Source organism: Chenopodium album, chromosome 17, assembly GCF_948465745.1.
Source record: "Chenopodium album chromosome 17, dcCheAlbu1.1, whole genome shotgun sequence".
In the NCBI taxonomy this organism is placed as follows: domain Eukaryota; kingdom Viridiplantae; phylum Streptophyta; class Magnoliopsida; order Caryophyllales; family Amaranthaceae; genus Chenopodium; species Chenopodium album.
Genome location: NC_137850.1, coordinates 41629655 through 41654582, shown reverse-complemented (window position 1 = coordinate 41654582; position 24928 = coordinate 41629655). Strand labels below are relative to the sequence as shown.

General features: G+C 34.7%; 3 protein-coding genes across 5 annotated transcripts; 1 reads left to right on the top strand and 2 right to left on the bottom strand.

The window, feature by feature from the left end:
- The first annotated feature begins 634 nt into the window (after window positions 1-634).
- On the top strand, window positions 635-2824 carry LOC145588004 (F-box/LRR-repeat protein At4g14103-like). 2 transcript variants are annotated; one of them, XM_081644642.1, is made up of 4 exons: window positions 635-766; window positions 952-2039; window positions 2145-2306; window positions 2396-2824. In XM_081644642.1, exons 2-4 carry the CDS (start codon window positions 969-971, stop codon window positions 2729-2731), a joined length of 1569 nt encoding a protein of 522 aa, XP_081500768.1. In that variant the 5' UTR covers window positions 635-766; window positions 952-968; the 3' UTR covers window positions 2732-2824. The 2 variants fall into 2 exon arrangements, with proteins under 2 accessions (XP_081500768.1, XP_081500769.1); XM_081644643.1 differs by lacking the exon at window positions 635-766 and having other exon boundaries at window positions 922-2039.
- A 586-nt stretch (window positions 2825-3410) lies between these two features.
- Window positions 3411-11332, bottom strand: LOC145588003 (boron transporter 4-like). Its single transcript, XM_081644641.1, has 12 exons — window positions 10407-11332; window positions 10189-10271; window positions 9886-10078; window positions 9654-9792; window positions 9220-9552; window positions 8774-8947; window positions 8571-8666; window positions 8343-8459; window positions 4942-5261; window positions 4361-4640; window positions 4149-4259; window positions 3411-4039 (listed from the first exon to the last, which is right to left on the bottom strand). The coding sequence occupies exons 1-12, from the start codon at window positions 10499-10501 to the stop codon at window positions 4004-4006; spliced, it is 1977 nt and encodes a 658-aa protein (XP_081500767.1). The 5' UTR covers window positions 10502-11332; the 3' UTR covers window positions 3411-4003.
- An 8310-nt stretch (window positions 11333-19642) lies between these two features.
- On the bottom strand, window positions 19643-24388 carry LOC145589743 (boron transporter 4-like). Of its 2 annotated transcripts, none has more exons than XM_081646424.1 (13): window positions 24220-24388; window positions 23472-23606; window positions 23281-23363; window positions 22883-23075; window positions 22650-22788; window positions 22200-22532; window positions 21918-22091; window positions 21718-21813; window positions 21526-21642; window positions 21110-21438; window positions 20648-20927; window positions 20443-20553; window positions 19643-20031 (listed from the first exon to the last, which is right to left on the bottom strand). In XM_081646424.1, the coding sequence occupies exons 2-13, from the start codon at window positions 23594-23596 to the stop codon at window positions 20020-20022; spliced, it is 1992 nt and encodes a 663-aa protein (XP_081502550.1). In that variant the 5' UTR covers window positions 23597-23606; window positions 24220-24388; the 3' UTR covers window positions 19643-20019. The 2 variants fall into 2 exon arrangements, with proteins under 2 accessions (XP_081502550.1, XP_081502551.1); XM_081646425.1 differs by having other exon boundaries at window positions 23472-23602; window positions 24220-24387.
- Between the last annotated feature and the right edge of the window lie 540 nt (window positions 24389-24928).

Here is a 24928-nt window from a genome sequence, read left to right as displayed (position 1 = left end):
GAACTAGTCATCTTAGATCTAACTAATTTCAATCATTTCATTGTATAAATATTTCAAATAGCTCGAAAATTTGAAAGTTAGTAGAACAATATTTGAATTTTAACTCAAATTTCGATTTCAATTGAGTTTTTTGAGCTCCATTAATGGCGGTTAGCGATTGCGCTGTATGCGAGTCCATTGAGTAGTCTACATCGGATCCATGTTCAATCTACTCTCTTATATCCGGATCTATTCGACGTCAGGGAATGGGGGTGAAGAGGAGGGGGTGTTAGGGTGTTCGTGGGGGTTGGGGGCTATTGGGGTGGGCTGTTTTTTTTTTTTTAAATTTATTTTTTGACTAATTACTTAATGACATGTGTCACTTACAAAAATAGAAAAAAAAATTACCCAATGTCATAAGATATTAATAGAAGAAGATGCCTTATAAAGGTAGGATTATTAAATAATAGGTCAAAGGTAAGATTATTAATAACTGAGCAAATATTGGATTATTAGAATTAAATTTTGAAGGAAAAAGTATTCCCCAAGCTATAGATTCCTACGTGAATTAGGTTGCTTAGCCTTGTATATATATTCTGATAACCCCCTCAAAAAAAAAAAAAAAAAAAAAAAAAATTCTGATAAAGAGATCAGTGAGAAGTTGAGACCTTGAGGTTTATTTTACAATATCTGATCCGTTTATTATACGATCTCTGAAACTCTAATCCATTGAACAGCAGTGTTTTGATATTCCTATCTCTATCCTCCATTGAAGCTGCTTTTTGTGGTAAGCTCTGTTTTCCTTTTGTAATCATCAAATATCAATTTTTTTTGATGGGTAATTCCCATTCAAAGTGTTATTTTTAAACAAGGGTTAGGGTTATTTATTGATTGATTGTTCAATGTTCATCTTCTCTATATACTAACTCTGGAGTTGTTTTGCATTATAAATCAATCAATTTGATGATAAAGGCATTGGTTGGTTGGGTATGGATCGGAGCTTGAAGAAACCATGTACTACTGTATTGAATGTTAATAATGACAAAGTGTTGGTTGATAGGCTTACCAATTTGCCTGATGAATTGTTAATTCGGGTGATTTCGTTGCTACCCACCAAGGATGCCGCTGCTACTTGTTCCTTGTCTAAGAGATTGAGGCGTATATTCCCTTTGCTCACTAGCCTCGACTTTGATGTTTCACCTATATCTCTTTGTTTGAAACATCCCTATGCAATTCAACGTTTCCCCACTTTCGTGAGCTTTGTTGATAATGTACTCCAACCACACCAATCGCGGTATCTTACCAAGTTTAGACTTCAAGTTAGCAGCGGGGACTTTCTTACAGTCTACTTCAATGGTTGCATTGGTAGTGGGTGTGGTCAAGGTTCCCTCCCTGACTTGAAATCCCCGCAACTAAACGCGTGGATCTCTTATCCATTCACCCTTTGTGGCGGCCTTAGGGAGCTTGACCTCTGTATTCTGGTGAGGGAACCAGGTGACGCGCAGCTGCCCCCAGCTATTTTCACTTGTGAAACATTGGAGGTGTTGAAGCTTGAGCTTAACATTGGTCTTGATCATGTTTTTGCCATGCCATCTTATCGTCTTCCTAACTTGAAATTGCTCCTCTTGACCGTGGATTTCATTTCTGATGATGCCTTTCTGTCGAGGCTAGTTTCAAGCTGCCCTGTACTTGAAGACCTTAGATTTACAACCTATTCGAACGATCTCAACATTGTAGAGATCACATCCACTTCCCTACGAAGATTGTCTTTAGCCGTGCCTAAGTATGATCATCCTACATCTACAGAAGTTCACAGGGACCTGGTGCTTATCAATGCTCCCAATCTGGAGTACCTTGACTACACTGATGATTTAGCAAAATATTACTCGCTCCCAATTATGCATCGTCTTGTTAAAGCACTTCTGGTGGTAATTCAGATGTTAGATTATGATGAGTTGTCGATGCAAGAATCTTTTCAAGAATCTTTTCAGCAAATGATTAACCTCATTAGACCCATGTCTTATGTTCAACATTTATCATTGCGCGGTTACTTAATGCCGGTATGTCTCAATCTCTATATTTGCCTGAAGCAAAATTATCTATTTGGCTTTCTTCCTTTTGTAGTAAAAGGAATAATGTTTGATTTAACCTATGGTTCGTTGTAGGTGTTCGACTATGTTGATGATAAGGTCTTAAAGGATCAACTACCGGTGTTTCCTAATCTTAAACATCTAGAGTTGGGTAGAATTGATTTAAATTGCTGGAACAAAGTGTTGTTGCCCTTTCTTAATTGTTCACCTGCGTTAGAAACACTTGTTTTTGAAGAGGTTGGTGTGTGGTTTTAGTATTATCTTATTACGTACATGGTATCAATTACATATGAGCAATCTAATTATTATAGCTGTTTATTTTGTAGGGACTCAATATGAATGAAGTTCCATCTGTATTCAGTCCTAATATTAGAGAGGAACTGGTGTTGGAACGAGAACGAGAATTTTTCAGTACAAATCATGAAATTCCTGTATGTTACAGATTTCATCTCAGAAGAATAGTGATAAAAAAATACTTTGGAGTAGAACGCGATTTGGTAATAACCAAGTTTTTTCTGAGACATGCATTAGTTTTGGAGGAACTAGTCATATACTTATCCCGAGATAGAAATGCAGTTCCATATCAGAATCACATGTCAGTTGAGAACACATTGAAGAATTTACCAAAAGCCTCAGTCACGTGTTCGATTCAAGTATTATGATCACCATAGTCCATGTTAGCATCGATTTATTCATTAGTGCAAGGTTTTTGTGCTTCCAAAGATACTTCCTTTCCTTTGAACTGTTCGTGCTCAATAAAAGTAGCTGCAAGATGGAGTCTAACAAGCTAGGCTACACTCTGCAGATTATTGAACAATGGATTTCAGTTTGACGGTTTTGCACTTACTATATTAATCTTAACAATGTAGTCTGATTAGAAATAATTAGCATTTTTTTCCTATAATTTTTTTTTATAGTGATATATAGTGATGAAAAACACATGTAATAGCTAGGTTTGGTTTGTTACATGTCTATTACAGGTTTGATGTTAACTTGAGGATCTTCTTAGGAGGGCTGGCTATGCTTTGCTCTGCTTGTGCTTGCTTGTGGTTTTTTGGGTTGCGTTACCATTGTTACTTAACTGCATGACTTTTGTAGACTTTACACAAAAATTATAATCTTAGAAAACTTATAAGAGAACTTAGCTTTAGCTTATTTTGAGGCATACAATTAATAGAAACTTAATGATATTAGTTATTAATCATTTATCAAATTAAATACTTATTATATAACTCCCCCGGAGGCATTCGTTAGCAAGATACATGATTTAATTTTGTACCAACACTATATTTACTGGTAATACATCGATAAAGAAATTCAATCAATCAAAAATAATTCTAATACAAAGTAGATTTTTTAATCATTTAAATGATTTGTATCTATCTGTATCATTTTCACATTCGTTAGTCAATTTAATTTATACTCCATACATCATACGTTTGTTTCTCACACACACACACACAAAAAAAAAAAAAAAAAAAAAAAAAAAAAAAAAAAAAAAAAGCCTATCATAAGTTCTACTCCAATGTATGGGTAATTGGACACTTTTTTTTTTTTTTTTTTCCAGATAACGAAACGGATGAAGCTTTCAAAATTCTTGCCTTTCGCAGCAAAAAAGTTGAACATAATTTTTACAGACAATTTCCTATCAATATTCTACAATGAATTTATGATTCCTAAAGCTTGCTAACTTGGTTAATTTTCGAGTTTATAATGTATGTGCATCTCATCTTTCTGAATTTCGACCAAAAAATATTGTGACATCCCCCTCCTTACCAATCTGCATGCTTACTTGCATAGGCATGCGATTAACTTTGTTAATTTTCAAGGTTTGACGTTTCTTATGCAAAATCTTTCTGAATGTCTTTTGTATAGAAGCTATCTTTCATCATCATTAGCCTTTTCCATCTGCCTTGTACTATGCTTGTGTTTTTTTATTCTGAACTAGTACTATTCCCTTGAGGATGAATCTGGAATAAGCACAAGAAAAAAGGATTAATGAATAAGAGTTTAAGAACAAGAAATCTTATTAAAAGTACAGGATAGAGTAAAAAACAAAGCAGCACTCTTAGTTCTCACCTGAGGATTATCAAAGCTCATAGCTCTGATCTTGAACTCCCCTCGACTAGTCGTCAACTCATCTAGTATCTCAGAATCATCTCCCTCATCATCATCACGAGTTTCTCCTTCCTGATTACAGACGTCAAAATAAGCCAAAGGTCACCAAGATATGCTTAAAGTATGCAAGAATTATGTAAGTATGTATGACAAAGTTGACAGCATTTACTTACCCTGAAAGACTTGCTATGAGAGCGTCTAGGTGCACCAGCAATCTCCTCATAGCCAGCCGCATCCAGTTCTTGAAGATGAAAGGGGTGAAAAAACTTCGGGAGGATATGTTGGCGTATGCTTATGAGAATGAAAAAAGGCAAGGGGAAGAGTATCCCTGCTATCGGTATCCAAGTAACTCCAAAGCATATCAACAAGTACACGATTTGGAATACTGTGAAAGCAGCAATGGATTTGAAAGGTACTGATTCCACATATGATGCATGAGCTTCTTCCAGAACCCTGCATTCAATGGGATGGATAACAATAGGCTTAATCAGATTGGCAAGCATACCAGGTATTAAGGTTGTAAGCATCATAATCAGCATGATAAAAATTTATTTGGCATCAGTTTAAGTTTTTATATTGTGGTTTTCAAGAGCCAAAATGTTCATATGTAGGTTTCTGAAAACAAGGCCTTAAACTGGAAAACCACAAGTGGTTTCTGAAACCCTGTTCTATTTTTAAGTAACCTCAAAACTGATGAATTGTGAAGATACAAAACAAGCAATTACTCTAGTTTTTAGGTAGTTGGAAAACTTACTTGTATCGTCTTGCTGGTCTAATGAAGAGGAGGAGGATTCTCTCCCAGAACTGGCTTCCCGGGAGACTGTCAATGGCCATATATGCAAAGTATCCCCATAGGACAGAGGTGGGTATTAGCTTGATCACCGGCATAGCAAACATAGCACATGCTACAAGGACTGATTGTAAGATGTTGCTCACTCTTTGCTCGTTGACTCTTACAGGTAAATAGTAGTCAATGTGTTCAAGTTTAAAAGCTTTGTGTTCCTTTCCGTCTTTGCTATCTCCATTCATAACTGCCTGCTTCAAATCTTCCAACTCCTTCACAACTTCATGTGGCTGAAAAATAAGAATTAACATGGTCCTATTCATGTACTACACTCAACAGAGCTTATTTTCAATTAATGAGTTTCTATAATGTATGAGCAAGTATGTTCACAACAAGAAAAGGGCCGTTTTGCGACGGAAATAATTCGTCGCAAACTGGCAAAATTCCGTCGCAAAGTGACTTTGCGACGGATTTCCGTCACAGGCATGGCGTCGCTCAAACTTTCGTAGCAAACAGTCCTTTTGTGACGGAATATCCGTCGCAAAACGAATTGCGACGGATTTTGCGACGGAAAGGTAGTTGTAGCTGAAAACAACATTTGCGACGAAAATTCCGTAGCAAGAGGAATCATTTTGCGACGGAATATTCCGTCACAAATTTTGCGACGGAATGTATTTCCGTCGCAAAATGGATTCTTTTGCGACGGAATAGTCCGTCACAAATTTTGCGACGGAATGTAATTCCGTCGCAAAATGAAGTTTTTCCGTCGCAAAATACTCCATTTTGCGACGGAATTACATTCCGTCGCAAAGTTATTGTAATTTTAATTTTTTTTTTTTTTGTATTTTGTTTTTTTTTCCTGGAACCTGTATTCCTGCAATCCTGTTTAATTTTTTTGTATTTTGTTTTGTTTTCCTAGAACCTGTATTCATGCAATCCTGTTTAATAAAATACGTGCATTTAAAATAATTTCAGTCAAAAAGTCCACGCCCTAACATAATTCAAATATATACAACACGTAGCCGTAACTACCAAGTACGGTACATGATATAATTTTTTAAACTACAATGTCATCCATATACAAAAATCGAAAAATGACACCTAACTAAACACAAGCTGGCTGTCCTTGGCCTGCACCACCACCACCACCACCACCCGGGTCGTTCCTGGGGTCTCGAATCTGAGGCTGAATCGTAGAACAAGTGAAAGGAGTGGTCAATCCTGTAAATCTACTGGCTAACTCCTCTAAGAACTCCTTGTTCTTCCTCTCGATTTCAGCCATCCGTTCTGCCACTCGAGCCTCCACTCGAGCATCGAGCTGTTCCGCCACACGGCTATCGATCTGGCTCTCAATTGCTTCCACCCTCTCATTCAACTCCTTGTGGAAGTTTTCCTGCATTTGAGTTATGACCGACGGTACGTATTGGCTGGAAGAACCCGATCCTCGTCCCCTAGATGTGCCGTAGTACAAGTCAGCACCAACACCAAGACCTCTAACACGACCCTTCTTATTACGACCACCAGCCGCCTCAAAGAAAATTTCATTTTCAGACAGTTGGGAACCCTGGGTTCTTGATTCCTCCTGTCTGTGTTGGTACGCCTCCTGTAACAAACAAAGGATATACAATGCAGAAATAAAAATAAAGAATGAGAACCAATAGTTTGAGGCTTGATATAGTTCATAAGTGGCAATATAGGTTCACTAGGTCCTAAAACTAGGAAAATTGGGTGAAAATGGGGCGTTTTTGGTTCTAACTTGTCTATTTCTCACATTTGTTATCTAATGAACCTATTTTTGACCTTAATACACCTAACTAACATAGTTACTTGAGTTTGAGGCTTGAAATTGTTTATAAGTGGCAATATAGGTTCACTAGGTCCTAAAACTAGAAAAAATGGGCGAAAATGGGGCGTTTTTGGTTCTAACTTGCCTATTTCTCACATTTGTTATCAAATGAGCTTATTTTTGACCATAATACACCTAAATAACATAGTTACTTGAGTTCGAGGCTTGAAATAGTTCATAAGTGGCAATATAGGTTCACTAGGTCCTAAAACTAGGAAAATTGGGTGAAAATGGGGCGTTTTTGGTTCTAACTTGCCTATTTCTCACATTTCTAACGTCAAAGGACAGTCCCAACCGGGGACTATTCAAGACATACTCCTAATGTGTATGTCTTGAACGGGTATCTAGGAATAAGAAGATGCAAATGCTTTCAAATCTTAGTGAACATATATAATTAACATACATACCATAATTGTTTAATTTAAACAAGTTTAAAGCAAGTGATGAAACACATATAATTAACACACAATTACCCACATTCAAATAAACATACATACACTAACATGTATTTTTAAATTAACATATATTTTAAACTAATCTAACATATATTTTAAACTAATCTAACATATATTTTAAACTAAACTAACATACATTATAAACTAACTAACATATATTTTAAATTAAAATAACATACATTATAAACTAATCTAACATATATTTTAAACTAAACTAACATACATTAAACTAATTCTAACATTGCAATATATCTTAAAAATTAAACTAATTCTAACATTGCAATATAAATTAAACTACACTACACTAAACACAAGTAATTAAATAATAAAATTTAGTTACAAATTAAATTAAAAAACATAATTAGAAAAAGTTAGGGTTTACATTAAAATTAAATTGAAAACAAAAACAAAGGGGGATAGTGGAATACTCACCGGGATTTGAGGGTGTTGTGGCGGAAATCCGGCTGCCGGAAGGAGGGTGGTGTGGTGGCTGCACACCGCCGGCGAACGGAGGGGCGTGAGTGGGCTTGAACGGAGGGGGTGGCGTGGGTGGGCGTGAGTGCGCGTGAGTGGGAGTGAACGGAGGGGGTGGGCGTTAGTAGGTGTGAGTGGCCGGATTCCGGTCGTTCCGGTGGCGACAGCGGCGGTGAAGTGGCCGGATTTTCTTTCTCTCTCTACGCTTTCCTCTATCTCTCTCTACGCTTTCCTCTTTCTGTTCTTCGTTTTCTTTTTCTCTCTCCTTCAGCGAAACTTCAGTTTTTTTTAAAAAAATTTAAAAACTTTTTGCGACGGAATTTCCGTCGCAGAATCCGTCGCAAAATGTTTTTTTTATTTTTTTTTAAATATTGTTTTGCGACGATTATTTCCGTCGCAAACAAACTTTTGCGAGGGAATAAATTCCGTCGCAAACTTTGCGACGGAATTTCCGTCGCAAAAGTTTGTTTCCGTCGCAAAGTTGCGACGGAATTTATTCCCTCGCAAATTAACCCTTTTTGCGACGGAATTGTAGTCCGTTGCAAGGTTTCCGTCGCAAAATGACCTATTTCTTGTAGTGGTTGAGAACTTCATACATTGGGATTCTGATCCATTTCGATGAAAACATCCTGCATCTGACCATATACTTCAGTGCTGCTAGCATTTTTCTGTATGCTTTCCTTTGCAGATTTTACCATTTTTCTACCCATCAACTGTCATCAGACACAATCACATGATAAATACAAGTTGCTGAATCATGTAATTGCTAACAATATGATAAATCACTGTAAAATTCCACACTCTCACTGTCTCACAAGTCTCACCTGCCTTTTGAGGACAGCAAGGCTCTTTGTATGCATAGGAGATTGAGGAAGAACTCCATTTGATGGAGGTAATCCGAGTAGTCCACAAAGCAAAGTCTGGAATAACAAAAATATAGTTTAGACACGAATATTGGTCACCTCAATATTTCAATGTAATGGAAAGGTTGTATGTAATTAGAGATTACATTTCTTGGTTAACATACCGTAAATCCAAGCACCAAAATGTCATAGTGGTAGGCAGAAGGTTTTTTCAGATTAAATTCCTTTTGCTGAGCTAGTTGTGAAGCGACACTATGGTCGAAAAAGTACAGTCCTGCAACCATCAGAGCAGGAATGATGGCAGCAAAGATGTAAGCTATTGGCACCCTAACCATATCCTGCATTTAAGTTTATTAAAATCCATTTAGATAAGTGGTAGAAGGAAACAATTCCAAGTAAATTGAAACCAAGATGTTCAATATAAGTAGCCAGTTAGGATTATTTGATACATATAAACATATAATGCTGTGTATATATATTTGTCACGTATTGTGATACAAATACAAAACACTTCTGTCAGAAATCCAACAATTCCAACTCCCATGGTACACAGACTTAGAAATCCAACAAATAACAGCAAAAGTTTAGTGATTGCATATTGAATGATTACCTTTACTACACTCCAATGGTACACAGACTTGGACTGCCAAGGCAGAGGACTATAGAGCCTTCTAGGTACACCCTTTGGAACTCCAGAAGGAACGCTGAACGACAAGGCAGTCCAAAGCACAACCATCAATGGAACTCCATAATCTGCAATGAAGCTCCTCATACGACCTGTACCATAGCGCCATGACCTTGCTCTACGGCTCTTTAAGGCCATTACAAAAACACCAACAGTAAATATTATTCCAAGCAATCCATTGGCATATCGCCACTGAAATAGATACTTCTCTTGGTGTGGATCCTCATCTTTGGGAATATGAAATTCACTTACAACTCCCTACAATAATTATAAGAAATTTTAAGCAGAATTCACATATTTCAGGGTACTAATGCAGAATTTTTCAGCAACAAACAAGATTAGCAAGTTGTTAAGAGTACTTTGATAGCTTCTTGGAAGAAAAGAACTGTAATCAACATCCCAAAGAGCTCCCCAGCAACCCTTGTAAACCGTTTAATGATCGTGGCAACATTGAATATCGAAAGAAAGATCAACATGAGGGCAGTCCACACACAAACCCTGACATACAGCAACATAAAAATTTCAGCAACTACATATCAAATTCATCATGCTTTTCTAGGCAGAATTGATATATGTCAATCATATACATACCATCCAGCCCAAGCAAGGTAAAGTTCCTTTCCCAAACCTGACCGCCCTTTCGCAAAGTTATAAAGATAAGAGTACATGATCACAGTTGGTTCTGCAACCCCAACTATCAAAAGAGGCTGCCCACCAATTATTGAGTGAATTATCCCACATATTGCTGTTGATGCTAATGTTTCAACTGTGCTCAAACTTCCATCTACAAATAGTAGGAAAAACACGAGGTACATTTGACCAGTATTGTTAATACATTTTCTGTATTTTAAAGTGTCGAGTATCAGACACGGGTACTTGGGTAAGATCGCTCACCTGTATCTCTGCTGAGTTGCTCCCCAAAAGCTATTACAGGAAGAGCAGAAGCAAAGAAAATATAGGTAGTTGGTGCCAATATCCTATACCCTCACCCAAAAAAAAAACAGAACAAAAACTCTTAAAACAATTTACTAAAAATCTGAAGTGAAACTGCAATTTTTCATGTATATAGATTGAATCTGAATGAAAATAAACATGAAACAACCCAAAATTACCCGAAACCGGATCGAATTCCACCACTCCAATCTTGCTTGTAACATGCCCATCTTCCACTGAAATCATTTACAATCCCATAAAATGGCTGCTTCATTATACCAATTCCAATATCAAATATTCCCTAAAAAACAAAATTCACACCGTTAATATTCAACATTTATTTTCCTTATTTTAACAAAATTACTACAATTAAGCTACTAAGTATGTGTATTTCATCTCATATATTTATTATTCCCAGTAATATTATTCAAATTTAAGTGAAATAAAAAAAATAAAAATAAAAATTTGTAACTACCCAAAATTCAACAATGTAACTGGAATTGCTTAGTTAATCGTCTAACCTATCAACATTGAAGGTAAAAATCAAGGGTTGCAGAAATTAAACCCCAAAAACGGTAATAATTTTATTTTTTTTTTCTTTAACAAAAAAGTAACATTTTCCAAGAAAAAAAAAATTCAGTGAAAATCAAATACGCGTTTTTTCTATATTCTTCAAGATACTAAAAACAAATTTACTACTAAAAACAAAAATCAATAAGAAAATTTGACACAAACAGAAGGAAAAAAAAAAATTAAAGAAAAAACAGAATTAAAGAAAAAAGAGGATACCCATAAATTTTCCGAAGAAAAAGCTACAAAAAATTGACCTAAAAAAACAGGTTACAAAATATTAAACTACTAACAATAATGTAAATAAAAGAAATAAAATGACATTTAATAAAATCATGATGAAATCTTTATTATTCTAGTCATGCTAGCTGTAAAATATTTACTCCTAAAAGTAATAAAAATGACTAAAAAGAAAATAATAATAATAATAATAATAAATGAATGCGAACAATGTGATGAGGAGAGAGATAGAGAAATTTACGACCGTAGTGTTTCGCCGGGAAAAAGCGTCGGACGACGGTTAATGTGGTGGAAAAGAGGTTAGAGTTGAAGAGTAGGAGGAAGTGAGAAGGGAGGTTTAAAAAGACCCGCGCTGCTAGTGTTATGTATCAAAGTGGGGCCCATTTCTCATTTCATAGGAGATTTTTATTTTTATTGTTATTGTACTTGGAAATGGAATTTATGTTTTTTCATTAAAATTTGATTTGAAGATTCTTACTGTGATTTTGTTATGACTTGTGAGTAATAGCTGTCATTTGGAGTATTTTTTTGACTAATTATGGATTTATTGTATGGTTTTTGTGTAAAAGTAGATGGAAAGATGAATGGGATTTTTAAATGTGCAATAAGAAATGATACTGTATCTGTTTCAAAAAAAAAAAAATGATACCTTACGAATTACAGTATAGTTTTTTAAAAAAAAAATTGTTGATATAATTACAAAAATATTATTGATATAATTACAAAAATATTTATTCAAGTGAGTATTTTTTTTTCATTTATCGCTTTACCACTCGATAAACCAATTATGTTTATCAAGGTGATAGGGGGGGGGGGGGGTTTTCGCCAATTTGTATCCCAATAGATAGGAATGGAGATAGTTGTTGGTTTATATTTAGGCTATTCTATTGGTTAAACTTTTTATACATATTCAATTATTTCATTTTGACGATGGCTCGGTCTTGTTAGATCGATCGTTCACTTAGTTTTATAGTTATCACAATGTTTCTTGTTATCGAGTCCATTATTTACAAGTACATGAAAGTGGTAGTTATACTACATTTTGACGATGGCTCGGTCTTGTTAGATCGATCGTTCACTTAGTTTTACAGTTATCAGTTTATCACAATGTTTCTTGTTATCAAGTCCATTATTTACAAGTACATAAAAGTGATAGTCCTATACCTTGTTAAATGTTAGGGTACTAAGGGTGTCTTTGGTAAAATATAGTTGTGTAGGTAGTTGTTAGTTGTGTATATAGTTGTTAGCTATCAACAAGCCGTTAGCTGTGAAAATAGATAATTTAGGTATGAGAAAATTTGCGAATTGCAGCCATTTAAAGTTCGTATTTTGCAAATTGCAGTCATTTAAAAATTTTTTTGCAAATTGCAGCCCAAAAGTCCGTATAAATTGTAAATTGCAGCCCGATTCAATTTTTTCATCGGTTTACATGTTGAAAAATCTTCGGTTAAGGTTTTAGGGGTCTTTTAAGTCCTTAGGGACCCGAATTGAGCTTGGAATTAGCAAAAAAATAACATAAGTGTCTCATATTTACAGTTTTCCACAAATCGATACATTTTTGTTACGCAAAACGAGATACTTGCGTTATTTTTTTGCTAATTCCAAGCTCAATTCGGTCCCTTAAGAATTAAAATGGCCCATAAAACCTTAATCGAAGATTTTTCAACTTGTAAACCGATGAAAAAGTTGAATCGAGCTGTAATAATTTACAATTTATATGAACTTTTGGGCTGCAATTTGCAAAAAAAAAAAATTAAATGGCTGCAATTTGCAAAAAACAAATTTTTTTTTTTTTTGAAAAGTTGCAAAAAACAAACTTTAAATGGCTGTAATTTGCAAATTTTCCTTTAGTTATGAATGTTCAATAAAGTAATGGATGACTAGCTGTTACATATAAGAATCAATATTTTATTTTTATTTTTAAAACTATATATTAAATTTTCAACAGCTACCTCAAAATCTACCTTTAACTTCAAAAGCTAATAATTCTAACTTTTCATAAAAGCTACCTCCACCACTAAAAACTACTTAACCACTACTTTATCAAACACTCACATTTTTTGTTAAGTAGTGGTTTGACGACTTGACTTGGTCAACCCACTAAAAGTTACCTAAAATTTACTCAAAAGCTAGCGCCAAACACGCCCAAAAAATCTCATAATAAACCTTTAAAAACTCTACAATGTTATCTATTTTATTGGAAAATTGTAACCAAACCGCAAACTTCATACCTTCATTTTGCTCTCCAGTGGAATGTCATGGAAAGTATCCCTTCAATCACCCTACTTATACTAAAATCCGTACAAATTAATTATTTCTAGGGTCTTTTAAAAAAGTAATTAGACTACCCTTTACTTTTGTTGGCCATTTGTATGCATTATCCCTTTTGTATAATTTTTTCTTACTACTTTTTCTACTCCTATAAAATTAGACCTCGCAAGTCGCAATTATTATTTTCTACACTTCTAAGGGTTTTTTCTCTTCAGATTATTTTCAGTTTAGTTCAGTTCTAATCAGTTTAGTTTAGTTCGGTTCAACTCCAATAAATTCAGTTCTATTCAGCTCACTGAACAGGACTGAACAGGCCCTAATTCCCCAAAATTCAAGTTAAAAGCATTTGTAACAATAAAGATGGGCAGAGTGACGAATTATGAAAATTGCAAGATCAAAACTAATTTCTTTTAGAGCCTATACTAATTTGTACTACATCATTTGATTTTTCTTTAGTCAATTAAAATTATATACTCCCTCCGTTTCTTATTTCTTGCAACAAAGGAGGGTAGCGCGGTTCCCAAGTCAAAACTTTTTAAGCATACTTAATAAAATATAAGGGCATGTAAATGATGTAATTAAGGAGGAGAGAGGGTGAATAATTTATCCAACTAAAAAAGCAATTAAGCAACCAAAGTCAAGCACCACCACCGATGAACGCACGCCACCCACAACCATCACCCAAACCACCGGTCTACCACCCAGACCCGTGCCACCAAACCCACGAAACCACAAAAACCACCCCTCCACCCCTGCAAAACTAACGACACCACCAAATCTAGACCCACCGACACCACCAACACCAACTAAACCACTAGATCTAGTACCACCTAAACCACCCAAATGCACGCCCCAAACCTACGAAACCACCAAAACCCTTCATCTATCCTTGCGAAACCACCGAAACCACCGATACCACCACAACTACGACCAACAAACCCACCCAACGAAACCACCGACACCAACAAAACCAGCAAACCCACCAACGAACCCACCGAACCCACCTAGCACAAACCACCGACGACCCACCAAAAAGAAAAAAACCACCAAATCCCGACAAACCACCAAATCCATAAGAATGGTGAACCACCAAACCCGATGAACCACCAATCCCGACACCACTGATGACCCACCAAAGCCACTAACAATCAGAGTTGAAGAAAATCCACCAAACTAGTGATTTGATTATTATGAGAGATGAGAGATGCATGAAGAAGATGAAATGAGAGATGGAGGAGGAGAGAGAAAGATTATGGGTTTGATTTTTGGGTCTGATTTTTGGGTGTGATTTCATTGATAAGTAATCTAGATTAGGATTATAATGGGTTGTAATTATGTGTAGCATTATGTGTTAACAATTTTTTAGTAAGGGTATATTGGTAATTTTGACAGCAAAAAGTTTCCAAATAAGGAAAAATATGAGTTTGTTGCAAGAAATGTAAACCACCCCAAAATGACAAATGTTGCAAGAAATAAGAAACGGAGGAAGTACTACGAATTTGTTTAGGAGGGTAATCGTTTTGAATTATTCTACTTAATTTCACGTCTACCTCATGATTGTGAATGTAATGCTACAACTCTAGCATCTACCAAACGTTTAAATGTGTTGAAATCAGCAGCCTATACTACACTATATGGTGCAGAAATGAAAATGGTCATTTTCATATTCATGAAATTGGTAGTAAATACTTCTTGAGTGGAATTTTCCATATTCATGCATTTTGTTAAAAGAGAAGAGAATTATAGTAGTTGGAGAAATGAAAATCATATGCATAACCAACCTAAAAGTTGTTGACGGTAAAATAAAATTCTCAACGTTTATAAATGTGTGAGCACACTTTTTTTTTCTTTTTTTTTTTTTTTTTTTTTTTTTTTTTATGGAATTATCATTGGTTATGAAGAAGATTATTAGCACTCGTGCAGTGTATCTTTCCTTTTTTTTTTTTATAAAAAAAATATAAATAAATAAAAGGGTCGCTTTAGCTAATTTTAATAATTTCATGGAATTTTCTATGTAAAAATTCTATCTCAATCGAAGAATTGTCAGAAGATTCATTATTCCATGTATATGCATGCATTGTTATTCATCTTAGCAACTTCTCTTTTCTTTCATCCTTTTCACTAGTTTTTGTGATGTTTGGATAGACAAACAAATAGTGATGACGTGATTTCTTATTAGACACCTTTTGTGTTTTCAAAATATATCAACTTTTAAAATTTTCGATAAATGATAATTAGAGATATTTATAATTAAACTTATGCGGCATTTACAAATATATGTGATAGAAAAAAAAATATAAAATATTTTAACTAATCTAAAAAGAGGAAGTGCATACAATGTAAGGGGTACCATTATTTGAAGTTGATGGTGTCCTAATGTAAAAATATCCTGAATAAAGGAATGATATCATTTAGGGTCTGTTTATATTTATTGAACTGAGCTGAACTGAACTAAATTTATTGGAGCTGAAATGAACTAAATATTTATGAGAAAAGGAAATTAGAAGCTGAACTGAACTGAACTTATTGAAGCTGAACTGAACTGAAATTAAGGGTCTGCTCACATTTATTGAACTAAACTGATTGAAGCTGAACTGAATTGAACAAAGCTAAAATGAATATTTTATGAGAGAAGGAAATTAGGAGCTGAACTAAACTGATTGGAGCTGAACTGAACTGAAACTGAAATTAAGCTGAAGGAATAGTCCATAAACTGAAGTGAACGGTCCCTTAAAGTTTGAAAATGTTATGATACAACACATACAAGAATCAACATAAGGTCATGTGCATACGAACATAAAGCATTACTAAAATGGGGGCTAGGCACCCTAAGCACTTTCATATACTAATAGAGTTTGCTTGTTTGTTTAAGTATACAGCTATTACTGGTCACAGTCATCATAATATTGCTTGTATGAGTGAATAATTCCGAATATGATTATAACAATTATACCATTTAATTGACGATCACATTTTTTGGGACATTCAGTTAGCTAGCTGGTAAAAATGGTTGCTCACTTGCTCTTATCTGATTTCCCAACATGATTGCTATAGTTTATGCGAATAATTTGTGTTAAAGAACACGAACTTAAATAAAACACCATGTTTACCATTTATAACAAGCGTATGTAATACGCCTATTTATTGTATTATTGCTTGCTTCTTTACGTTATAGACTAGTTGATTTCATTAATCGGTATCACTAATTAATTTAATACATACAATATACAACATACATATGAAATGTTTGTTCATCTTCTAAAAAAAAATTGAATGTTTGTTCATAATGCTCTCATACTCGAATAACAAATTTTTGTTTTCACAAAATAAACAATAACGCTATATCCTTACGATATTATTGATATCGTAATAGAAATACTGTGGAGTACTAGGGGTATGTTCTCTTCAGCTTAAGCTCAGCTTAATTCAGTTCAATTCAATTCAGCTCCAATCAGTTCATTTCCTAATTTCCTTCTCTCATAAACAATTCATTTCAACTCTGTTTAGTTCTGCTCTAATCAGTTCAGTCTAGTCCAGTCCAATTCAGCTCAGTACTTGTATGCTAAAAATATTTAATATTAGATAATCTATCAATATTCCTTAAAAAAAAACAAAAAAAACCTATCAATATGCATTAATTTCCACTTGTTTATTTTTTTTTTCATATATTTTAGTTTTACTTTTCCTCTCTTTTTTTTTTTTTTTTTTTTTTTTTTTTGGAGAAAGAGTTTTACTTTTCTTTTGGTTGCGGTGATGGTGAATCATAAATGTTTAAGTCTGAATTTATTGTAAGAAAACATGTAACGTACCAGTTTAATTCAATGCTGGTGAGCAATAAAATTGGAATTCGACTGACGTATGGAGACTACCAACTGACCAAAAAAAAGGAAAAGTAATTATATCCAACTTCGATTAAGGTCAGGGTTTGTTTTTTTCAGCTTAATTTCAGCTCAATTCAGTTTATTTTAGCTCCAACCATTTCAGTTCAGTTCCTAACTTCATTCTCTCGTAAACAATTCATTTCTGCTCTATTCAATTTAGCTTCAATCAGTTCAGTTATTTTCAGTAAATCATAACAGGCCCTCAAGATAGACCAATTGACCTCAACTTGTCCACTTTCCAAAGTATAGTATCTCATTTGAACTAATTGATACTTAGAATTTTATTTTTTATTTTAATTTTTCAATCTTTATGTTTCTTTACATGGGAAGGACTGTGAGATTATATCATAATTACTTGACTAGTAATTTTAAAATAACCAATTAAGTCAATTGAAAAGCAAAAGAATTTCTTGCATATCTACTTCGTATAATTCATGTGATGACATTGTAACGAGTTGTATTGAATAAACTAAGGGACTGTCTAATAGACTGAAATCAACTGAATTGAACTGAAATGAATATTTTATAAGAGAAGGAAATTAGGAGCTGAATTGAATTGAACTGAGCTGAGCTGAACTGAACTGAAAATAAACGTATGAGAACAGGCCCTTAATCTAAACTCTTAACTAGCATAAATAAGTTGTAAAATAGCAACATAAGTTGTTATTCGAGGTAAATAAGGGTATGTTCTCATACGTTGAAATTCAGTTCAGTTCAGTTCAACTCCTAATTTCCTTCTCTTATAAAATATTCATTTCAGTTCAGTTCAATTCAGCTGAGTTCAGTCAATGAGAACATGCCCTAATACTAGTACAGTCGTACATAAGAATGATTATTGGTGGATTTTTCAAGGAAGATGTGATAATAAAAGATAACATTATTGTATGATGTTAATTGGTAAAATAAAACTTATGCACGTTGAACCTATGTGACTATTTACCTAAGATGATCGTTCTTCTACCATAATTGTTGTTATACATTGGGATCATACTTTGTTCCTGATAATTGATGTTATATATTGAGGAATATACTAGTAGTAGTACACAATTGAATCAAACTTTTGTGACTTGAATTGTGACATAAATAATGATCATGCATACTATTGAAATATATATAGTGGATTGCAACTCAAAAAGTAGGATGTGTTGTATGCATATATGATTTCCAAATTCACCCTAGTTTTCATATGTGAAAGGAAAAAGAGACTTAGCAAATTGTCTACTACTCCGTAATATTTGTTTGAGTTATTTCCTTGAAAGTGTTTCTTTTCGAATTGTAACTTGTCAGCATTAAGATTTGCATTGTTAATTGTTCCCTTGTTTCAGACATTCATACATATTCATGTTTTATACGAAGTACAGTAATTAATAAGATCATAAAAGGTGGGAAAGTAAGGACTATTTTCAATTCATATGTTGTTCTTGTTGGTATGACTCATACGACGTTAGATTGAATTTGGACAAAAAATAAACGTATAATGTATCTGTAATTACTTACAGCTTACAATTAGAGTAATTGATATTTCAAAGTAAATTCGTATTCAATTAGAAAATGGTGTGTTGATTGAGCTATGTATGTGCAGGCAATGTATAAGAGTAATTATTGCATGGTCTTGAACCAAGGTTTCCTCACAATAGGATGATATGTACTGTTGTAAGTAAATCTCACTTTACTATCCCACATTAGCTTCATGTAGACCTGTCGATTCGGGTCAATAGGTCGAGTTTGGGTCAAATTTTGGGTTGTTTGGGTTGTTGGGTTCGAGTGGTTTGGATAGCTTAGATCATTACAAATAATGATAAAGGGATCAAATCACGTCTATTTCTAGTCATTTGGGTTGATTCGGGTTCTCTCTCAGTAAAATGGGTTTGGAATTAGGTCAGGTCGAATCGGGTTATTGGGTTGGGTCAGAAATTGACAGGTCTAGCCATATGTCATATTTGCAGGCCAATGATACGGCCCACTATGTGGTGTTGGGTCAGAGAATTTAGACATCAGGTCCAAGTATCAGATCTTAGCAAAATTGAGGCCCATGAAACAAGCGTTGCCAGTTATTGCAATATTTGCAAGCCCAGCCCATTACAAGCTTTCATGTGGATAGGGAACAATGGCCCAAAATCATACAAAGTATTAGTTACTGAATCTCATCTTGCTTGCCTCATTAAAATATATTTTGTGACAAAACTTTTGGATCTAATAAAGCAAGTAAATGAGACGGAAGAGAGTACTATTATCAATTACTCCGTATCTAGAAGCCTTAACAGCTTAGCCTGGGCAATCCATACCCACTTCAGAAAAAGAAAATCACATTGGACATTCAGCCAGTTCTTCATTGCAAAACACATTCAAAAAAATTTTGGGAGGGGTTTTACTACTAGAAACACATTCAGAACATGCAAGTTTACCGGGAAAAATAGAGAAAGCTTAAGATTTTTGTAAGGAAATTGATCATATAATACAGTAATACATGAAAAATGAACTAATGAAGGGAGATCCAAAATTAGGATCTAATGTACCTACAACCTCAATATTAACGAATTCGCTAAGATGTCATTGGCTACTCCTATAGAATTTGGAAAGCATGTTAATCACAAAATACATGATATCGCCATCCTAAGCCTAGCACAGATTTTTACTAATTCCTACAAAGAATGAAATGTTTTGTATACTTTTCAGTTTCTTCTAAGTTTTCAGCTTCCTGATGCAAAGTCAGTCCCCCCTTTTCTTCCAAAAAGGTATATCTTCGGATCATCACTGTCAACCTTCCCTGCTTGCTGCCTTGCTCTTACTATACTATTAGTACTTCATTGTGGGCGAGCTGAGCTCTCTCCTAAGGATGCACCTAAAAAAAGCACGTAAGACACGTGTATAAGAAATAGTTCTCACTAATCAATCCAAGCTAAGAAAAGAGGCAATCATACCCCAAATAGAATGTGTCATCAACTAGAGTAGAATACATGTCTCAAGCTAAGTAGCTTAGCAAACCAATGAAATGCACAATACCAAGGGCATTGGGGAATTTTTTTCAGCTAAGATAGGCCGGGGTAATGCATTTGTGCAGTGGTGGGACTATGGCGAGGATTTCATGTTCCTGATGCTTATTTATTTTTCCCCTCTGTCTACATTTGTTCTATTCTTCCGAAAGGAAGGTTATGGTTGGAGTTTATATAGTAAAATCAACCTGGTCTTCTTTCAAAAATATATTAATGTTTTCAGGAAGTAGACAGCAGAAGGAAGCAAACTTAATTCTCACCTGCGGATTTTTAAAGCTCACAGTTCTGATCTTGAACTCCCCTCTGCTGGTTGTCAGTTCGTCAAGTATCTCACCATCATCTCCCACGGGTTCATCTTCAGGAGTTTCTCTCTGTAAATCAGTCATTATTGATGTCACGTTGTTTCTCTCATACATGTAATTAATAAGACTGAGAAAGAGGAGATGGGTAGAGAACTTAAAATACCTTGAAAGACAAGCTAAGATTACGCCTTGGTGTAGCAACAATCTCTTCGTACTCAGCAGCATCCAATTCTTGCAGATGAATTGGATGAAACATCTTTGGGAGAATATGTTGTCGTATGCTTATAAGAAAGAAGAATGGTAAGGGGAAAAGAATCCCAGCAATCGGTATCCAAGTAATCCCAAAGCAGATCATCAAGTACACAATCTGAAATAGTGTGAATGCAGCAATGCTTTTGAAGGGCACTGATTCCACATATGAAGCATGAGCTTCATCCAAAATCCTGCATAACAAGATCAGATTTTGATATCAGGGTTCAAGTTGTCATAAATACTTATTCAGTATTGTTTCCAGTTTTCGGATTTCACTTTCCAAGTGCCGCTTTTTATCTAGGAAGTTTAAAACCATCAATTGTATTAGACCACTTGAATGTATTTCAGGTTTAGAATATCAATTAAGACTTACTTGTATCGTCTGGATGGTGTGATGAAAAGGAGGAGGATTCTTTCCCAGAATTGGCTTCCTGGAAGACTGTCAATGGCCATATATGCAAAGTATCCCCAAAGAACCGAGGTAGGTATCAACTTGATCACGGGCATAGCAAATACAGCTCCTGCTACAAGGACCGACTGTAAGAGGTTACTAACTCTCTGCTCATTGACTCTAACTGGCAAATAAGCATCGATGTGATCGAGTCTAAAAGTACTGGCTGTACTGTTGTCCTTTCCTTCTTTTTTGTCTCCCTTCATGACTGCCTGTTTCAGCTCACTAAGCTCTTTGGCAACTTGACGAGGCTGAAAAAATAAAAAAAAAAACTATCATCCAACATTATCCAATACTTTGAAGATAAATTATCTCAAGTATCTATCTTGAAAACTTACATCAGCACTTTGATCCATTTCAATGAAAATATCTTGCATCTGGCCATATATTTCAGTACTGCTAGCATTATTCTTTATATTTTGTTTTGCAGACTCTACCATCTTCTTCCCAATCAACTGTAAACAGTGTATATTATTTAAGGTCAGCGAATGAACTAATCAACAAATTCATTTCCACAGGAACACACTTACATGCTTCTTGAGAGTAGCAAGGCTCTTGGTATGCATTGGAGATTGTGGAAGGACACCGTTTGATGGAGGGAGTCCAATCAGTCCACAAAGCAATGTCTACAATGGAGCAACCAAATTATAAGGGATGAGTATCAGTCACTCTAATCGACTTTATTGAGATATAAGGTTGAAAAAAACAGGCTATTACAGATTTATCTTACCATAAAACCAAGCACCAAGATGTCATAGTGGTAAGCAGAAGGCTTTCTTAGATTGAATTCCTTTTGTTGTGCCAGTTGAGAAGCAACACTATGGTCAAAGAAATAGAGCCCCGCCACCATCACAGCAGGAATTATTGCAGCAAAGACGTATACAACAGGCACCTTAGCCATATCCTGTATTATGAACACAATTTCACTAGTTAAAATCCAACTAAAATGAACTATTTCAATGGTACAAGAGCAGCAAAACGTAAATTGTGATATTGAATCAAGATTAATTACCTTGACAACAGTCCAATGGTACAAGGATTCAGATTGCCAAGGAAGAGGACTATAGAGCCTACGAGGGACTCCCTCTGGAACACCTTTAGGGACGCTAAAAGATATGGCAGTCCAAACCACAACCATGAAAGGAACCCCGTAATCTGCAATGAGGTTCCTCATACGGCCTGTACCATACCACCATGATCTTGCCCTGCGGCTCTTTAAGGCCGTTGAAATAAGACCAAAGGTAAACAAGACGCCTAGCAACCCATTTACATAACGCCACTGGAACTGGAATTTCACTTCACTAGGATCCTCAGCTTTAGGGATTCCAAACTCACTCACAGCTCCCTACATAAACAGCATCATAAGAACACTAAATCAAACTCATGTGAACAATGTAGCACATTTATATAAGCTCCTAAGTTTGCCTGATCAAATAATAGGATATGTAATTAAACTAAGCACCTTGATTGCCTCTTGGATAAAAAGAACAGTAATCAACATCCCAAAGAGCTCCCCAGCAACCCTGGTGAACCGATTGATGATCGCAGCAACATTGAATATCGAAAGAAGAATCAATATGAGGGCAGTCCATACACAAACCCTATGAAATCAAAAATGAAAACAAATTCTAGGATTACTCAACCTTATATCAAAATCATCATCCTATAAAGGTTCATTCAGAACTAAAATTATACCATCCTGCCCAAGCCAGATAAAGTTGTTTGCCCAAATCGGGCCGCCCTTGGGCGAATTTGTATAGATAAGAGTACATAATCACGGTCGGTTCTGCAACCCCAACTATCAATAGAGGCTGCCCACCAATTATAGATTGAATGATCCCACATATTGCTGTTGATGCTAAAGTCTCAACTGTGCTCAAGCTTCCATCTACATATAGTCAAAAAAATAAATAAACATCCAAATTAACCTATGAATTCTTCTTCTTTTTTTTCATTCTTTTTAAGTGTCGAGTATCAAACACAGGTACTTAGGTGAAATGCTTTTTTTTCATTCTTTTTAAGTGTCGAGTATCAAACACAAGTACTTAGGTAAAATGAAGAGTCAGAGTAACATCGAGTAATCGAGTAAACACCTGTGTCTCTGCTGAGTTGCTCCCCAAAAGCTATAACAGGAAGAGCAGAAGCAAAGAAGATGAATGTAGTTGGGGCTAGTATCCTATACTCCAAAATTAAGACAAGAAATACATAATTAAAATGAAATGATCAAAATTTGAGTTACAATTAAATTGAATTCAAATATGGATATGGAAAATTGGAATAATACCCGAATCCGGATCGAATACCAGCAATCCAATCTTGCTTATAACATGCCAATCTTCCATTAAGATCATTTGCAATCCCCTGTAATGGTGGCCTCATTTTCCCAAGTCCTAATCTTGCTTCTAACATTGTAATCTACCTTCATCAAAATAATTAAAAAAAGACGATTTAAATTACTAAAAATATTCAACAAAATTATTAACAGCAAAATGAGGCACTTTAGCTTAGGCAGTTCATTGTAATTAACAAATTGTGTAAAGGGTAAAATTATGAATTAAGCTAAATATTATGCATCATTGCTGTTAATTTCAGCAAGAATTGCAAATTTCATCAAGATATTTGTTGATAAATTACAAGATCTAAAGGTTGTACTTTGCTGACTAATCTATACTTTCTTACAAGAAAGACAATGCACCAATTGACACCTAATTTAGTCACGCAATCGTAAATAAATACATTAAATATATGTTTTTAAACAAAAAAAAATTGGAAGAGTGAATATTACAAAATAAAAATCATATTTTTATGCTATGAAAAATAATTTAAATAATAATCATATTTTTATGTTGGTGAAATGAACAGAAAGAAAAAGGCAAAAGTGACTTTAAATAATTAAAGCTTTTTAAGAAAAAGGATCCAATGAACTTTGAGATACACCGTTTCTTCCTAAAAAAAAATGTCATATTTAAATAAATCACATTCACATATTAGTGAAATAAAGTACATTGGAAAGCAAGTGAAAGTGAACATACAACGTAAGACGAATTCGCCGGAAAATGTTGCCGGAGTCGGAAAGTTTCTCTGACTAGAAAGTGAGGAATGTAGAGAGAGAAAGATAAGAGAGAGAAATGAAGGGAGTGATAATGTTACATGGGAGGTTTAAAAAGACCCGCGCTTAGAGTTGTACTGCAAATGTTTTTATGACATGAACTGGAAGTGGGGCCCATTTTCTGATCAAATTCTTGGAGTGTGGTGTTGGGTTTGTTGGTGTGGTTTCATGTTTGTGTACAAAAACTTGTGCGCGTTTTACGACCTAATTAGCTGTCACTACCACTCTCTTTGTACTCGCTAATCACTCTATTTTTTGATGTAAACTCACTAATCACTCTATTAATCTACTATTCTTAGTCAATTTTGGCTGTTTATTTTCTTTTTCATAATTAATTCTTTTGTTGACTGCTTATTTTGTTTTTAATGTTTGCCTCACTTCCTTTTTGTACATGTACAGACTACTTCATAGTTGTTTTTTTATGTTTGCCTTATTTTCTTTTTGTAGATGTACAAACTACTCTTATTATAGGGTATGAGCTAGACGGATGAGCAGATGGATCAAATACGATACAATAATGGCTTGATTCGTTATGATATCGATAAAAGACAAGAGACACATCAGTTGGTCAATAGCTATATATAATATCATTTTTAAAATTTGGCATGAGAATCGAATTGGAGCATGGCAGG

Bases quoted from the DNA above. Each gene is read 5' to 3' on its own strand.
- LOC145588004 (XM_081644642.1), top strand. From the start codon at position 969: ATGGATCGGAGCTTGAAGAAACCATGTACTACTGTATTGAATGTTAAT. The intron at 2,040-2,144 runs GTATGTCTCAAT...GGTTCGTTGTAG, and splicing joins TGCGCGGTTACTTAATGCCG to GTGTTCGACTATGTTGATGA. The intron at 2,307-2,395 runs GTTGGTGTGTGG...TTTATTTTGTAG, and splicing joins AAACACTTGTTTTTGAAGAG to GGACTCAATATGAATGAAGT.
- LOC145588003 (XM_081644641.1), bottom strand. From the start codon at position 10,501: ATGAAGCAGCCATTTTATGGGATTGTAAATGATTTCAGTGGAAGATGG. The intron at 8,948-9,219 runs GTAATCATTCAA...ACTTAAATGCAG, and splicing joins ACCATTGGAGTGTAGTAAAG to GATATGGTTAGGGTGCCAAT. The intron at 4,641-4,941 runs GTAAGTTTTCCA...CATTGAATGCAG, and splicing joins AGACCAGCAAGACGATACAA to GGTTCTGGAAGAAGCTCATG.
- LOC145589743 (XM_081646424.1), bottom strand. From the start codon at position 23,596: ATGTTAGAAGCAAGATTAGGACTTGGGAAAATGAGGCCACCATTACAG. The intron at 22,789-22,882 runs GTATAATTTTAG...TTGATTTCATAG, and splicing joins TATCTGGCTTGGGCAGGATG to GGTTTGTGTATGGACTGCCC. The intron at 21,643-21,717 runs GTAAGTGTGTTC...CACTGTTTACAG, and splicing joins TTGCTACTCTCAAGAAGCAT to TTGATTGGGAAGAAGATGGT.